Source organism: Gambusia affinis, linkage group LG04 (assembly GCF_019740435.1).
Source record: "Gambusia affinis linkage group LG04, SWU_Gaff_1.0, whole genome shotgun sequence".
NCBI lineage: Eukaryota > Metazoa > Chordata > Actinopteri > Cyprinodontiformes > Poeciliidae > Gambusia > Gambusia affinis.
The window spans coordinates 16,236,404-16,254,291 of NC_057871.1; the positions used below are offsets into that span (position 1 = coordinate 16,236,404).

The following is a 17,888-nucleotide window of genomic DNA, read 5'->3' on the forward strand; positions in this document are numbered from 1 at the left end:
GAGGGGGGAAAAAAAGAAGCAAAAATTAAACTAAGTGCGGGTTTTTTTGTTGAAAGAATTAGATATTTTCTATGACAGTGATAAGTATTGGGGAACGGAGTCATTTCATACATCTTTGAATGGGGCTCTGTGTACTGTCGGAAGTGTCCCACCCACCTGCTGAGGAAACAGCCTCATTTTTCAACACGCACTCCAACTGCTGCACACTGACACAGAAAGGCGCTGTCAGTAGTCTGAATTCATGTCAAGATGTTCTATCTGCTCATCTACATGATATTGGCAGGTAAGTTTAAAATAATTCATTGGTGTTTTTTTTTTGTTTTTGTTTTTGTTTTTATGTTATTCACCTAAAACTGAAAACTATGGGGTGAATTATGATTTTAATCAGAAAGTGTGGAAATCATCTAAGTGGTTAAATATGAAGCAACTACAATAATCAATATGTAGTTTTTATTTTAAAGTTACAGCTATCCTTTTTACTCAAATAGTAACAAATTATGAGCTTTGTTTTTTCTGTTTATGTGGAAAGAAAACAATGTAGACTTGAGAAGATTAAAAACAGGAACTCTTCACCACAAACGGGTGCATTTCATTCTTTGTCAGCATAATATGATCTTTCTTTTACCAAGCTGATTTTCTGCTCCTCAAGATCAAACTGAATAGCGCCAACAGCTAAAAGCACAAAATGCTTAATATTGTGAGAATATTATTCGCAAATAGCCTATATATATATATTTCAATGTTTTTTTTCTGCAATGAAAAGTTTTTTTTTTTTTGGGAGGGCTCAGCTGTTACAAACCGATGTGCAAAAGTGATATTGAATTATATTTATACGTCGGCCAGCCAGTGAAGGCATTGTGAATAAAACGGTGACCATGAGGAGTTATTTTTTATTTTATCTGCGGTTTTAAATTACAGGTATACTTTCTGCAAACTGATTCTACACCGTTTCTCTATAATGGTTAATGACTCTTGTGAAAAATGTTTACGTGAATAACTGATCAGACAGTGCACAATACTTCATATCAATAAAAAGCAGAGATCTGGAAAATGTTTATTTATTGTGGCAAAAATTAATTACAAAAATCATTTGTCATTTTAAAGCTTTAAATGTGCAGTCATCTTTGCTTAATGTGAACAATACGATAGTGAATCTAATGAAGAAAGTTCCCTTTTTACCCCTCCAGGGGCTCTTATATGAAAGTAGACTGACAGGAAAGGCGGGGTAGACATGCGGCAAATATCGTCTGGTCCGGGAGTCGAACCCGCGACGGTCGCGTCGAGGACTCAAGGTCTCCAAACATGTGTGTGGTATCCCCTATGCTATCACGGCAGTTCCTTTTTAACAACAAAACACTTTTCAGTGTAAGAAATAATTTTAATGAAAAAGATTTTTGAAAAAGTATCCCTACCCTCCTGATTTACTCATAAAGCATGACGTCGCATCGCTTTGCATCAGTAGTTTTCACAATCTGTTCCAGTCAGAATGACTCATTGCTGAATTTACACAACTGTTAGAAAAACGTTACTGGCTGCTAAAGTACCCCTTTTGCTAGACTAGCTTTTATTCATACCTGAAATATTCTGATATTTCAGGTATATGAATAAACCTTAAATATGGTAATAATGCAGAAATAGTGATCGTGACATTGAGTTTTGCTTTAATAAATTTAGGAGAATGTTTAATTTAGGCTTAAATCTTGTGTTTTGGGGTTCTTCTATCAATTTTTCAGCTAACTTAAACATTGCATTTATGAAATGGTGTGTGGGGGATGAAAGTAAGTAGCTTTATTTATCTTGGATGGTGTAAACTTTTGTGAGACCATCCTTCACTACCATTTTAATGAAGTACATTTATGGAAAAAATGTGATAAATCTCATGTGAAGCTGGGTTTAAAAAAAAAAATGTTTTAATGTCTCTGATGTTATGTTGGTTGAACAGAGTAAAATAAGTAAATATTTAAGTCAGGGAATAGTTTAAAAACTTGCGTTGAAAACTGGAGACGATGTTCTTCCTTGATTATGCCTCTCTACACCCAAGTGCAGCATGTGTGAGAAGCGAGAGCAACGACTCCCACAGCTTTTTTTCTCTTTTGCCCACAGTGTTAACGTCTCTATCAAACGACAGTGAGAAGGTTGGTCTCAGCTCACTTCTGTTTCTGTTTAAATAATTTCAGGTCTCAGCAATTAACATAGCCTCAATACAAATAATCAGCAATTTTCAAATTCTAAATTGATTTATTATGTAGAAAAAGTATCCTACTCCTATATGAAGAAGTGATAGGAATCTTTTGGTAATTTATTTATAATTTAACTGTGATCAGACACTTTCTTAAAAGCTGAATTCAGCCAAGAAATTCCTTCAATGGATCCTGTTTGACAGCATGAAGAAGGCTAAAATATTTTAAAAAGCAGAACATATCTATCCCATCTACAAAGATCCAAAAACAAAGTGGTTGGCATCTGTTCGTCTGGGAAGGGTTCATCTTTTTGGCATGCTATAGAAACCTCAGTGAGAACCATTATTTATGAATGGAACAAACAAAAAACGCTGGAGAACCTCAACCAAAACAATAATGAAGTGACAACTCAGTGAAATGGTCACTACTCATCATTCAAACATAAGAAGGCCAAAACCACTGTTCACCAAAAAGATCATAAAGACTATACCGCCTCCGCCATATGAAATGCAACTAGACAGTACAGCTAAACTCTTCCCTGACACAAAGACTCTAAGGAAAGTTGACTTTTCGTCCACATGTTTATTGACTTCAAGGAAGTGTGAAACTGAAACACACAAAAGAGAATACATGACTGTATTCTTTTTACAAACATGTACATGCAAATTTAGTATAACCAAATTAAATACTGTCTTTACAATAGACATTAAAAAAAAGTAACATTCACCTCAACAACCAGAAATTGTGTAAGAAATAATGATGTATAATACTATATTAAACATAACCTACCCACAATGCTTCGTCTGGGCAAAGATAGATACAGATTGAACTGGATTGACTAAACACATGGGTGACATGAAATCTAACTCAGCTTGGCTTCCTGGCCAAAGTAACATGACATGCAGCTGGGCTGCACCTCTTAAAGGGAAAGACACATACACACACCCACACAACACAAAGACATGCTTCAAACAGTTCAGATAGTTCAGAATCCCCTTGGTGAAGAAAACCTAGGGAAAACGTCCCAAAAGTGGAAGTTTTTGAAAGATATAAATCCCATTACATCTGGCACACAACTGAAAAAATAAATACATTACAAGAAAAGGACATCATCAGGTCAAACGTGGTGCAAATGTGATGATCTGGGGCTGCTGCTTTGCTGCATGAGGAGCTGCATGGCTCGCTCTGAATGGACCTGAGAGTTCTGCTCCCTGCTGAAGGAAAATACATGGAGATCAGTTTATGACCTCAATTTCATTCTTCTGCTGGGTCATGCAGCAGAAGAATGACCCAAAGTGGTTCAGGATTTATTATCCTGCATGATTTCGGAGGTTTTTGCTGCCACATACCTGACTGGTAACTGAAATAAATGCGAGATTGATAGGCTTCTACAGCACTTGATGGCATGCAGAGGAAATTGGGAGCAGAGAGATGCCTAAAAGCTAAGGGGAGTGGACCTTGAGAACCAGTAATCTGAAGCACACCAGCTGCAGAACAAAAAACTATTTTGAGGTTTAGTAAAAGTCCTAACTCTGAGAAGAGGCAGATGGGCTGTAATGTTTCCCAAGTGATGCTGTTTTCTATCGGTTCTTACCTTTGCCTTTCCTAATTTTACTAATTACTAACTTTTTTGTGCTGTTATGGCTTTAAGGAAAGGTTTCTGTCTTAGTTTTTGCTTTTGGCAATTGAAAACTGGAGACAAGAACTCCAGAAAATCATTTTATAACTCTGGTATTAAAGTAGTGAATGTCTTGTGTGGATTATCACACATTTATTTTAAACTTGCTCACCTCATGCAGTACACCTACTCAGGTTTTATCATTATCTTAGTTTGTGCTGTTGCTTATATCTCAGATCTAAACAGGATTTCCTGGCAAACTAACGAAAAAAGTCCCAGAGAAATCAGAAGGCTTACATTTAAAGCTATAAATTTTACAGTTGACTTCCCATTGCAACGTTCAGATTATCTGGTTGCTATTTATAACAGCTTGCACTTATTACATTTCTTTTGAGAAGATAATAAAGGTGGTTGATCAGATTATTTTACAATGAAGACAACTTAGAAATCCAGAAAAGGAACTTGTTCTGCTTCTTTTGGGAGCTTGTAAAATGTATCTTTCCTGCTTTTCAGCTGCAGACTTCCCAATTACTTCAGCTTTCAACATTGATACAACAAACTCTATCGTTCATCGTGGCGAGCAGAAAGATTTCTATGGATACAAGGTGCTTCAGCACATGTCACCCACGAACAAAGGGTGAGTTTGCAGCTCCAGTTCTCTGATTCTGAGAAAGTTCAGAGTAACACTCAGTAGACAGGAGATGACAATCTTTTAAACAACTTCCCGTAAGAAACCTGTGGCTTAAGCTGTTTTACAACATTTCATCATGTGAACAACACCTTGGTAATTAGCAAAAACGTTTCTGTTTGCTGAGAATCATGTTTTTGCTGATGTCTCGCTGATATTTCTGTGGTTCACAGGGTAATCGTTACTGCACCGTTGCGGCTGAATGGGTCAGGGGGAATCTCCAAGCGCAACCAAGATGGCACTGAATTGTGGTTCAATAGTTCGCTCCCTTTCAATAGTACGCTCCCTTTCAATGGTATGCTCCCTTTCACATTTAATCACAACTACATAACAAAGGAGAAGAAAAATGGCTTCCAACAGCACTGATGTTTGAAATATAACTCAGAATATTGGAAAAATGTAGAAATGAATTTTAATTTATGCATGACTTCTTATTTCTCTGAAATATAAAGTGATGTGATCTATGCTACTTCCCTAAATGGAAAAGATAAAAGAAAAGGGTTTTCAGTCCTCAGAAATCATATTAGGTCTCAACTGTATCGAGGAAGCAGCCATCAAACAAGCAAGTGGAGTAAAGAGAATAATTTTTCTAAAAGCAGAGATCAAAATATTTCAGTGAATAACATGGGTAAATCCAAACAAGAAACAACAGCTACAGGGAGGGTGGTGTTTTTGGAGGAACACTGCAAAAGAATAAAATTTTACCACGTATTTCTGGTCTCGTTTCAACTGCAAATATGTTAGCGCACTTCAAATAAGAAAAAAACAACTTTAAGGTAACTTAGAGAGCATCTTTGTGATGCCAAAGTGCATCACAAACAAAGCAGGAAGTAGAGAGCAGGGGAGATAAAGGGCAATATAACTTCATCGTGATCTGAACTGCTTCTTCCTCATTTGCTGTGTCGCCATTAAGACTTGTGACTTCTTTCAGTCGAGGCTTTCTTGTTGTCCAGTCAGGTCAGAGTTGAGCAGATGAACAATAACAAGTTGTCTTGTCCATATTGAGCAGTGGATCTCAGTAACTCCTCCAGGGTTATTATTGGTTGCTACTGTAATTAATGCTCGTTTTGCATTAATCTGGTTAAGTTCACAGTGATGTCTTGCTAGGCTTGCAGTATTACCGTGTTTTCATTCTCAGATGATGGCTTGAATAGAGCTCTGTGAGATGTTCCTAGTTTGGGATATTGTTTCATAATCTGACCCAGTTTCAAATTTCTATGCATCTTTCTCTCTGATCTATCTACTGTGCTCCTTGATCTTTATGATGCTGTTTGCTCACTAATATTCAGTTGTATTTATGTTGAGACTACACAACAATTTTAATAATAAACTTTTTCTGAGGGCACCTTTCTAAGACTCAGAGCCACCTTACAGAGAAGAATAAATAAAAAGTAAAACATTTATTTATATCAGCAAACAAGTTTTGATAACAGTTAAAATCTCTGGTCTATTTATTAGTTATTTGACTAGCAAAGGTGGTTGGTTGCACTGGGTTTCATTTAGGTGAATGAAATACATTGAATTTGTAGCTGTAGCAGGATAAAATGTGAGAAGGTTGCTATTCCTTTTACAGTTCAAGAAATAGCAAATGGCTGCACAGTGGCGCAGTTGGTAGAGCTGTTGCCTTGCAGCAAGAAGGTCCTGGGTTCGATTCCCGGCCCGGGGTCTTTCTGCATGGAGTTTGCATGTTCTCCCTGTGCATGCGTGGGTTCTCCGGCTTCCTCCCACAGTCCAAAAACATGACTGTCAGGTTAATTGGGCTCTCTAAATTCTCCCTAGGTGTGTGTGTGAATGGCTGTTTGTCCTGTCTGTTTTCTGTGTTGCCCTGCGACAGACTGGCGATCTGTCCAGGGTGAACCCTGCCTCTCGCCCGGAACGTTAGCTGGGGATTGGCACCAGCAACCCTCCCAACTCCATTAGGGACAAAGGGAAAATGGATGGATGGAATAGCAAACCAAATCTGTAGGCAATGATACATTTTTTTATTTATAGCTTGAGTACAGCTAGTTTGGTTTCATTTATACAATAGAGCATTAGGGCCACACTAAGAGAATATTTTTAAAATTACGAGACCAAAGTAGCAAAAACAAAATCAAGCCACTGCATTGAAATGAGAACTGGTGAGTATCTTGCTAAATTATACTTTGTTATCAGTTGTAACAGTTAGGAAATACTTAATCTTTTAACAAATCAACAGATGATTTTCAGTAGCAGAACTTTGACACGATTGTGCAATAAACAAGAAAATTCAAAGACAGACTTTCTTTTCTCCTAGTCTGACTCTGTCATACATCTAGTCTGTGATGAAATTAAAGTAAAAATAAATGCAAGAATCTATCTACTATTTATTCACTTTGATCGTCAAACCTTGTCGTAAAAGCTGATCAGTTTGTTGCTATGCAGTATAACTGGAACGAAATGTTTTGCAGGTTCTTCAGATACGTATTCCATCAAGCATCTTGGCTTGTCAATAACCACAGATACAGAATCCCGGTTTATTGTAAGAAACCACACATTATCTGGGATATTTAGAGCAAAACTAATATCTAAACAGTGTTCAGTCCCATTTCTCTAACATGCTTTGCTCTGCTTTAGGCCTGCAGTCCGAGCTTTGCTCATCCATGCGATAAGAACGTCTACCTGAACAGTGTGTGTTACAACATCACAGATGATTTTAAGCTGCTGTCCACTTTCGCGCCTTTGTTCCAAAGTAAGGCTGTGCCGTTTTTAGTATTTATATGCTGATTTGCATGGTATTCTAATGTTCTGTACTTTCCTACAGAGTGCATAGAAAAGGTTGTAAACCTTGTGTTTCTCTTTGATGGATCCGAGAGCATGACCGAAACAGAATTTGATCAAAATAAAGTATTCATAATAAACATAATGAACCAACTTAAAAACACGTCTTTCAAGGTCAGTGCACTCTTTCAGCATTTAGTTAAAGTATTAGTGAGTCAGGGTATAATCTCTGGTATAATCTCAATGTTAAATCAAATCAATGTTGTATATTTTTCTTTAGTTTGCAGCAGTTCAGTTCTCAACAATCTGCAAAACAGTGTTCGACTTTAATGATTACATGAATGGTACTGCTCAAGACAAACTTACCAAAGAAAAGCATATGAAGGGTGTAACCAACACACACAAGGCCCTCCGCTTTACATTGTAAGTAAGCATGCCCAAAGTCCATACAGTATACACATTAGTTCCTGCAGATTAAGCTGAGTTGTCTTCAGCAACCCTAAACGCCAACATTTCTTCAGGGAGAATCTCTTGGAAAATAAATCAGCCGGAGCCTCAGAAAAGGCAAGTAAAGCTGTGGTGATAATCACAGATGGAGATCCAAGTGATCTGGATAAAAGTTACCAGAGTGTCAAAACCTATAAGGACAAGGATATCACTCGAGTTGTTATTGGGGTAAGTTGAACATATTTTTCTGTATTACTAGACTCAAAAATGTGTTTGTTTTATTTGATTTTTTTTCAGTTAAATTTCTTGTGAAACTGAGTAACGTTAATTGCTCAACACAATATACACAGTGATATAGTATTTCCAGAACACTGCTTTTAAATTTTCCAACAAATTTCTTTTCAGCATTTATGTGTTTGCCTTTCTTGCTTATTGTTATATCATATCATATCATATCGTCTTTAACCATGCTTTACATGTATATGCAATCTGGTGATTAAGGCATAATTCCTCAACCTCAGCCCAACATTATTATGAAAAATGAAAAAGAACATAATTTTTAACATTTGCTTAGCAAGCAGAAATAATTTTGGTCATTCTGATTAACCTAAAATGAGAGAAGTTTGGCCTGATTTAACTTCAGACAATGAGAAAAAACATCTTTTTACTCTCTTCATGTCTGGTTTCAATTGCATATAGCACAAATTCACATCAAATGTTCTTTCAAGGTATTGTATGATTGGCTCATATGCTTTATTTTTAATCTCCACAAAGCTGTTGCAGAATACGAATCACTGGTAAACTAGACCGTTAATACGGACAAATTAAAAACCACTTGTCACTTCAGAAGAGAGTTTGCTTCTTTGTTTCAAATACCAAATTGTAAATAAAATGGCAATTTTAGTTGTGTAAGATCTGAAATCATGTACCATTTTTTTTTTCATTTCAGGTTAAGATTCGAGATGATAAATACGACAAATTAAATAAAATTGCATCAGATCCAAAAAATGTGTTCAAAATTGAAAGCTATGATGGACTTACTGGAAAACTGGAAAATTTGCAAAAACAGATCTTTGCTATAGAAGGTGATTTGTTTTTCCTGTTTTATTTTGCAGTGTTGATCAATGATTTAATTCCTGTCCCTGTGGTAGTGACACTTTTTCCTCTTCTGTAATTTTTAGGATCTAATAGGACTCGACTTGAAAAACTGAATTCTGAAATGGCTCAAAGTGGATTCAGTGCTGTCTCACACAAGGTAAATTATGCATTGGTTTAGTTGACATATTTAATGTTTTTGTTTTTATCTGGCTCGCAGTTTTGTCAAGCATTTGCATCCTCTTTTGGTCCTGAGAGTAGAGTCATAGATGTCTTCTTGAAATAAATAAACAAAAGGAAACTTCTAGAAAAGGTTCTGCTTAAAACTGAATTAATAGAAATAGACCTTGATGAGTCTCCACCAAAAGATCATTTATCACAGATAAGTCAAGACGTGTGTGTTGTGATGAAACCTTTGTGTTGACAGGGCACCTTGATTCTGGGCTCAGTGGGTTCAAATACCTGGCGTGGGACTCTGAATGAGTATCAGAAAGAAAACAAGGTGATTTTAGACCCAGATATGCAAGAGGCCTCCTACATGGGTATGCTAATTATTTGCTACTTTACGCAGATGATTTACTTTAGCAGAAATATAATTGAATAATTCAATCAGTTTCAAACTGACTGTTAGTGTCATACATTGTGCAATATAAAAGAAAAATTCATGACAATTTGTTGCTACCCACATTTATAGGATACTCTCTGTCTGTTGGAGAAAGAAATGGCACTTCTTTATATTTCACGGGGGCCCCACGTTTCAACCACATGGGACAGGTTGTAGTTTTTCAACGTGATGAAGACAAGTGGCCAATTGTCCAAAAAATAACTGTGGACCAGGTTGGGAATTGTATTTTCTTTAATCTATTATATAAACAAGTAACATGTTCATGGGTTGCTCATTTTTAAGCTCATGTCTGTCTACAAACCTATTTTGCTTGTGACTTTTAGAAAGAGTCAAGAATTCACAGACAAGTTTCTGTTTGCAAACTAACACAAATTATTATATTAGAAATTATTATTTATACTGAGAGTCAGTTTCATTTTTGCAGCTTCTGAGAGGGACACAGCTCTCAGAAGAAATTCAAGCTCAAAAGCTTGAATTTCCAGCTAATTTTTCAGAAAGTAAAAGCTCAGGAAGCAACTATTTATCTGTACCTTCCAGATTGGTTCCTATTTTGGTGCGGAGCTGTGCTCTGTCGACATTGACTCAGATGGTAACACTGATTTCCTGCTGGTTGGCGCTCCAATGTTTTTCCTTCCCGAGGAGAGAAAAGAAGGGTCGATCTACATCTACGCCCTTTCTGATAAGGTACGTCAATTGTTAAGGCTCAGATTAAAAGTCATTTTTGCATGAGCTTATTACTGAGTTAAATATTGTCCTCATTGCTTGTAGATCGACTTAACGATGGTGCTTCAAGTGAAAGCACCGTCCATGGGTAGATTTGGCACCACCATATCCAGTCTTTCAGATCTGGATGGAGATGGTCTCCGAGATGTTGCAGTGGGAGCCCCCCTGGAAGAGAACAACGCCGGAGCGGTCTACATCTTCCTTGGACACAGAGGCACAGGAATGCGCAACATCTCCAGCCAGGTGATACAATCATATAAGATTCTGTCAAGTAAAATAATGCATTAAAGTTCATGCATTTTCTGAAGTCGAACAAAGTTGTATTTGCTGATCAGTTTGTTGTTTTTTTTTTAAAGAGTTTAACAAGCTTAGTGTTTAATACAAGAACACACAGCAAAGATGAGGAAAATTTTAATAAAATTAAAATTATTTATCAGGATGCAGTCATAAGTCCAATTGACACTGTGTCAGAGTTATTTTTTTAAATGCATGGTACAAAGTAAGCTTTTTTAAGGGCAACAGAAGGTCATACCCTCTTTCACACCAGGCTAAAACTGTCCACCAGTCTCCAGGATCTGCATAGCTGTTCAAATGTAGCACAATCACTGCAGATTTGGGACACCACCTGTCCTCATGAAGGCTCTCATTATGCTAATGCTTTGCACACCCCAACGAGGTTTGTCATTCTTGCTTTCCTGCCATACCACATGGGTACTGCTACAGGTACTACATCTGCGTGTTTCCTCACATAATTGCCCTACATACCTTCTATGAAAGATTTCTGCACAGCTGCTAGTTTCAGTCTTACTGCGGAAGACAAAAACTGTCAGGACCTTATTTCAACTCTTCAGCAACTTGAAAGGAGAAGATATTTTCTCATCAGAGCACTCCATGCATATATCTCAACAACTGGAGTAAAGGGGAATTGTGTAGACAACATCCAAAATTAGCTTTTTACTGTTACCAGTTAGCTAATCATACCAAAACCTCCGAAATGGTTTTTAATGTGTTAAACTGCCATTTCAGCGTAATTGTGCTGTCAATACACTATTCTCTTAACAACTGGGATATTATAAGGCTGCCTTCACAGTATCCAACACTGCTTCAAAATACAAGAAAAAAATCACGTGGTCATCATTGATAAACGCCATAAGACCTCAGCAAGACCCTTCAGTGACCCTCCACATTCTGTCAAATTTACAATGATTATAATTGTTGCGATATTAGAACAAAGTGCTTAGTAGATTTTAAGGGTCAAAATGCATACATTTGTTTTTTCAACCATCTTTCCTGACATGGTGTGTACCATGCTGAATATGGTATTCAGCATGGTACCTTATACTATAGACATGCTAAAGGTAATATAAGACCGTATCCATGCAGCTTAATCCTCCTGTGACTAGAGTAGCACATATTATTCAGAAAGTTAAGTTCACAACACTTTAGCAAGGAGGAAACCAAAGCATTTAAAAGGGAAACTACCACAACGTATGTTGACAGGTCACAAAGTTACTGGGACAACTGGAGTGAACCAAAACACCTGTGGACAGGTGTACAAATCTCATTGACAGTCACAGAAATAACTTAATTTCTTCAGAAGGTTGCGCAGCAAAATTTTTAAGTTACAGTACCATCACCTTTTTCCAGGCCTTTTGAAGTAGCCTACTTAATAAAAAGAAACACAATTCACACAGCAATAATGTCTGATTTGCGTTGGTTAATTTTCAGCAATTGTTTATGTATTAATTTTGTCAGTTTCAATTTATTTCAGTGACCAAAGTGGGTTTTTCCTCCACTGACACCAACTATTTTGTCAGTGTGTGTGTGTGGGGGTGTAGTGGTCCCCAACCTTTTTAGTACAGCGAACCGGTAAACCCTTTGTAAATTATCTGCGGAGGGAAATCGGGGTGGTGGGGGGGGGGGGGGGTGTTGCGATTTCTTAGACATTCTGCTGCATGTTGGCGCGCAACACGTAACCGACAGCAGCATCCGGTTTAGGATTTTCAAAATAAAAGCTCCTCCAGACTCAACACATAGAGCGGACATATTTAATTATTTCTTGCGCGACCCGGTACCAACTTGTCCATGGACCAATCTACCGGTCCGCGGCCCGGTGGTTGGGGACCACTTTTGGAGTGCGTGTGCGTGACAGTTTTAATAGTGAAGTTTCTGCTTTTCCAGAGAATCACAGGAGCACAATTTGATTCTGGATTGAGATTTTTTGGTCAGTCCATCCATGGAGTCATCGATCTCGGAAAGGATGGGTTGCCAGATATTGTGGTGGGATCCCAAGGTGCTGCTGTTGTCTTAAGGTAAAACTTTGTCAGCGCATCACTACACTTTTCACGTTAAATGACGTGTTGAAATGCAAACTTGGGTTCGTTTCTAGAAAAAAGGCTATTGATGAAGTTAGGTTTGATGCTTTTAAAGTACTTTTAGTTTTTACCAAATTAAAACATCTGATGGTAAGAAAAAAGCAATTTGAAAAGCTGCTTGTTTAAAACTGCACAGATATGTTAAAAAATAACTTGGTGAGGGGAGTTGCATCAAAACAGTTCACAAATTCTTTCTTTGGTCTCTTTCAGGTCCAAACCTGTGTTCGATGTCAAGGCTAAGCTGTCATTTTATCCCAACGTGATAAGCATTCAGAATATCAGCTGCTTGGATAAGGCAGAGACCAAACCTTTACCAATGACTAACATAACAGCTTGCTTTGAAATGAAAGAAGTAACAAAAAGCATTGCAGGTGAGGATTAGAAATGGGATTTTTTTAATCCTATTGTTTTTAACAGATGGGGAAAAAACCACCATAACTTCCTGCAAAAGAATTTCATTTTTGAAGCAAAATGGATAAAGCAAGTTTGTCATTTTAATGGCACACTGTCATCCACTTAAGGGCCAGGAATCAATGTCTCATTCGTGCTCAATGTGGATCCAATGAGGCAATCAAATCGAGGTTTCTTCAGTGAAAGTGGAGCAAATAACCGGAAAATTATACATACCTATGAGCTGACTGACAAGGAAACATGCTTCAACTATTCTATCTACATGAATGTATGAATAATCATTAGCCTGAAATCGATCTTACTCAAATGTTTCTGGTTTTATTTCTTCAAGAACTGACCACACTGTTATTTTTGTTTTTCAGAAATGCATACAAGACACATTATCTCCTGTCAACATCAAATTAAACTTTTCCCAAGAGTTCAATGAGAATTCAACAACCACTCTTAGTATAGACAGCAACAGACGGGCAGTGGTTGAGGTGGGTCCAGTAACCAAAGGGTGCTGCAGGAATGTAAAGATGGATGTGTAAAGAAAACAATCACGATGAATGTTTGTTCTTGGAGCTTGGCCAGCGTTGCATTCAGTTCTGTTCATTGGACAATATACATTTTTTACAGGTTCCTTTCGAGAAACACTGTGAAAAAGAAATCTGCATTGCTGATCTTAAAGTGGATTTTAATTTTAAGTATGTATTTTGAAAAAAAGAAAACACATACGCACATGCATCTAGAAAAGCTATTGTTTAGCTTCAGACAACTCAACTGAATTTAACAAGTACTTTTCCTGTTTTAGGTCTGAGGAACTATTAGTGACAAGACATAGCAGCATCAAAATATGGATCAAACTCGATAATCGGGCCGATGACTCATACAACACCAGCCTGACGATGCTCTACCCTCAAGGCCTCTCTTTCTCAATGTTGGATCAAACAGGGGTAAATTAAGTCGCATTATTTTCTGGTTGATTTAGTTCATTTGGGGTTTTTTTCTAGATGGAAAAATTACATGCAATCTAGAAAGTAGTTTAAAAACAGAAATTGAATACGCAAGTTTGAAATGACTGTACAAATTTTAAGGATGAATTGCTTAAATGAATGCTGTCATTATGACTTCTCGTGTTTAGGATGATCATTGCAATAAGACACTTCAGTTTGCTGGATGACTCAGTATGTAGAGTAGGCGCACCATGTCCAAAGGTCAAAGTCCTATATTTACCATTTCCATAACATCTGAAGGTAACATAGTTACTTGATTGTGTCACAAAATGGCACTATGTGTCTGGAAAATACATAATACTGCCCCTTTAAAGTTTTTTTTGTCGTAATTTTTGTTATCACAATATAAAATTTTGTTGGCCATGATTGATTGGTTAAAGTAATAAAAAGGGTAAAACTTCCAAGAGGGTGAATACTTTTCATAGACATTATACGTGTAAAATGGCCTCAGCCCACTGGCCTCAAATTGTACACATTTTTAGAAGAGTACTAATTAGAAATTGTAATTGTAAATGAACACTGAATATAAGCTGGGGAAAAGTCTAACGCTGCTTCATTGAAAATGTTGTTCATTGACATCATGGCCATCCAAAAAAAAAAAAAAAACACAGAAAAGTTGATTTTGTTTTAATATTATGTTCACTGGAAAGAGAAAATATGTTTACTTGATCCTTTGTTGCGACACACAACACGTAGAGGAAACTGCAAAACGGTTTTTGAGGACTTGAAATCAACACAGGATGTGTCAGTTGTCTAACAGAGTTCTCACAACCAAATGCTTGAAAAAAACTTGCCGTGTCTTTCAGAGACAAGTGTAAGAGGTTTTACTGACTCTTACATCTGCTTCAATAAAGACACAGATTCTGTCAATGCAGCTTTGCTTTGAAACATGGAGCTTTACAGCAGTTTACCTTTATTTAACTTTTCTCTCCTCATCAGAACAAGAAACTAACTCAAATCTGCGCTGATCAAGAAAAACTTGATGAAACTGTTTGTGGGATAAGTCTTCCTGTATACCGCAGCAATTCCTCTGTGAGTCATACCGCAGCCAAACATCCTCCTTAGCAACACATGACAGTTTTTGAAGAGCTCTCTGAATGACAAAGTTTAACAGCCTGTCTTTTTACCAGAACCAAATTTAACATAATTTTCTCTAATCCCATGAAAGGCCGAGTTTATTGCTACATTTCGCACCAAAGATTTTGAGTGGAATGACACATTGGCGATGACAGTCTTTGCAAAAAGGTACTTAAAAAAAAAAATTCCCAATAGAGGGAAGCTAAAAATTTTCTGGGAAGCAAAATTTTCTTTTTTCCAACACTTACAAGATTTTATTGTTTGCATTCTTAGTGAAAATTCAAACTCCAGCAAGAGTTCTTCTATGACCAGAATTATTCCAGTAAAATATTCTGTTGGAATGGCAATAGCAGTGTAAGTAGTGTGACACACATCCATAATATCGTCAGCTGTATTATCCCAAGGTGTTCGGAATTTTTTGCAATAGCTGTTTATGGTTTTTTCAGAAATGACACATCTGATGACAACCTGAAATTCACTCCAGAAAATTATACAACACAAAAGCTGTCAACTATATACAATGTAAGTGATTTAAAATACAGTGCAATCGTAACACTTTGAAGCAGAAACGTATCAGTTTATGATAGAAAAAAACATACCTGTTTATTCAGAATGATGTGGCTTCTTATTATTTACAGATACGCAACACAGATTTCAAGGATTTTCCCATCAGTGTATTCGTCTTCTTCCAAGAGAAACTGGAACACAACTTTGAAATGAAAAACTATAAAGTTATTGTCAGCCCAGTAAGTTGTCCAGTTGTTTCAACATTTCTCATTTAACTTCTACTGCTTCTCTTATTTGCAAGCTTTTAACATTTACATTTTTCTCATGTTTTTAAGAACAAAACTCAGTGCTCAAACTTTTCCACCCCAAAAGCTGAGGTCAGTGTTACAGATTGGGACTTAAACTATGTTGTGATCATGAATAAATCACTATGTGACTCAAAGTACTATTTTGTTGCAGGACTGCCCATGGAAAGAAAACTGTGTGGCCATAAAATGCGATACATTTATGTTAAAAAACTATTCAGATGTTTACATTTCCCTGTTGGGGGATGTGCATTTCCGAAATCTGAAAAACTACGAATCGGTATGTGCTGTAACGAGTTAAGATAAAATACACCACACGTACCTGTGACATCCCCTCAACTGTCCTGTCCTGCTCTTTCTCTAAAGAATATGCCCTTTCTGAAAAAATACACTGGAGTCCATGGAGAGGTCCAATTTAACAGCTCTATAAAAGTTCGCTATGATGGTGGTAGATACGTGATGAAACAAGAGGTATGTACAGGTTGAACTGCTTAGACACCTTCTCAGAGATGCAGTTTTGAAGGTAATTGTAATCTGAATTTTCGTTTCAGAAAAACAAGAACTACACAAAAGAATTATCAGTATGTACAACTCTCGTCGATACCTATGTAGTTAATACTAAGTAATATTTTTGTGTAAAGCATTACCTGTTTTTTCTCTGCTGACAGACTGGAGTTGTAGTTGAGTTTAAGGTGCCTCAACATAAAAATCTGATCATTGCGACTGGTGTGATACTGGGACTTTTCCTTCTGATCATACTCACAATCATCATGTGGAAGGTGAGATTTCTATGTCCAGCTTTGGAGCCTGTGGGGAATTAAGACATGGTTTTGTTTGTTTTGGTGTTTAATGGTCTAATAGTTGCCTTTGTGCCTGTACTTAGTGTGGCTGCTTCAAGAGGAAAACCATTGAGGATTTCACAGAGGAAATGGCTGCTCAGACAATAACCTCATCTATGTCATCTCCTAACAAATTGGAACAAGTGGTAGAGGAAAAAAAACCTCTTAATGCAGGTCAAGACAAGAATGAGGACAAAGACAACCCCTCAGATAATCCTAAAGGAGCCTCTGAAAAAGTGGATTTTTAGGGCTGAACCAACTCAAACGTGACAAAAGTTGATACTAAAATTGAGAGATTATTTCTGATATTTACACAGTTATTTTCTTCTTTTTTTTTCTTACATTTTCAAAAAAGTAAAACAAAAATGAAAGAAAAAGGCCAAAGAACATTGTATTAATGTCGAATTGTTGTAATAATTTGGTTCAGCTTTTTATGCAGATTCGGTTAGATTGACCAAGTAAATTTTATGTTTGACTTGACCTCCGACCCTGAAGGGACTGCAACGCAGAGCAAAGCCTGTCTTTGAGCTGTTCTTGACATGTTTTTGCCTGAGACAGGGAACATTACTACTCTGGACGTATGAATGATGTAATATAAATACAAATGCCTTGCAGAAACTCTGAATCAAACACCATTTACTAGGATGCTCATAATGGTTTGTGGTTTCTGTGTCTTTTTCTGTTTGTATTGGTTTGTCTGTAAGGAGTTTTAGTTATAAGATTATATTATTGAATGCTTTTGTTTTAATTTGATTTACATTGCTTGCTTTATGTATTGTTTCATCTCATTTCTTGGATTGAGGTGTTTATTTCCTGTCAACCAGCCTTTGAAGACTGATTCATACTGCTAGTACATACTAGCGCCCTGCCGTTGTGTGTGTGTGTGTGCGTGTGTGTGTGTGTGTGTGTGTGTGCGTGTGTGTGTGTGTAAATTGCTAAAGAAGTGAGTATTTATCATCATGTATTATGTAGTTATTCAGCCATAGGTTGTTTCACGCTGGAATTAAAGCATTTACATTTACCTCATTTCAAATTAAAGTCTCTATGTCAGCAGTGCTTTTAGGGCAACATTTTGAAAATGTATAAAATAAAATATTAGCCTTTTACTGAAAATAGGTTTTGCAGTCCTCAGTTTTAATAAAATGTTTTAAGTGGGGAGTTGGAGAAGATTTTAGCACAGTAAAACCAGAGCAACCATGACATCTAGTGACTTGATTTTGAAACTGCAAGACATTTTGAATCCCAGCCACAGATGAGGATAAGA

At 36.9% G+C, this 17,888-nt stretch overlaps 1 protein-coding gene across 1 annotated transcript; it reads left to right on the forward strand.

The window, feature by feature from the left end:
• Positions 1-105: 105 nt before the first annotated feature.
• zmp:0000001082 (integrin alpha-D) lies at positions 106-17,737 on the forward strand. The gene is made up of 31 exons (XM_044113263.1): positions 106-283; positions 4,312-4,435; positions 4,660-4,781; positions 6,916-6,986; positions 7,082-7,196; positions 7,269-7,399; positions 7,506-7,648; positions 7,747-7,900; positions 8,622-8,757; positions 8,854-8,927; positions 9,195-9,309; positions 9,462-9,604; positions 9,930-10,076; positions 10,161-10,358; positions 12,297-12,427; positions 12,701-12,861; positions 13,012-13,169; positions 13,264-13,380; positions 13,520-13,587; positions 13,695-13,836; positions 14,836-14,928; positions 15,065-15,141; positions 15,247-15,327; positions 15,420-15,495; positions 15,612-15,719; positions 15,816-15,857; positions 15,940-16,065; positions 16,152-16,256; positions 16,337-16,366; positions 16,454-16,564; positions 16,669-17,737. Exons 1-31 carry the CDS (start codon positions 250-252, stop codon positions 16,870-16,872), a joined length of 3,537 nt encoding a protein of 1,178 aa, XP_043969198.1. The 5' UTR covers positions 106-249; the 3' UTR covers positions 16,873-17,737.
• Positions 17,738-17,888: the final 151 nt, after the last annotated feature.

Bases quoted from the DNA above. Each gene is read 5' to 3' on its own strand.
- zmp:0000001082 (XM_044113263.1), top strand. From the start codon at position 250: ATGTTCTATCTGCTCATCTACATGATATTGGCAG. The intron at 13,837-14,835 runs GTAAATTAAGTC...TCTCCTCATCAG, and splicing joins CAATGTTGGATCAAACAGGG to AACAAGAAACTAACTCAAAT. The intron at 16,565-16,668 runs GTGAGATTTCTA...GCCTGTACTTAG, and splicing joins TCACAATCATCATGTGGAAG to TGTGGCTGCTTCAAGAGGAA.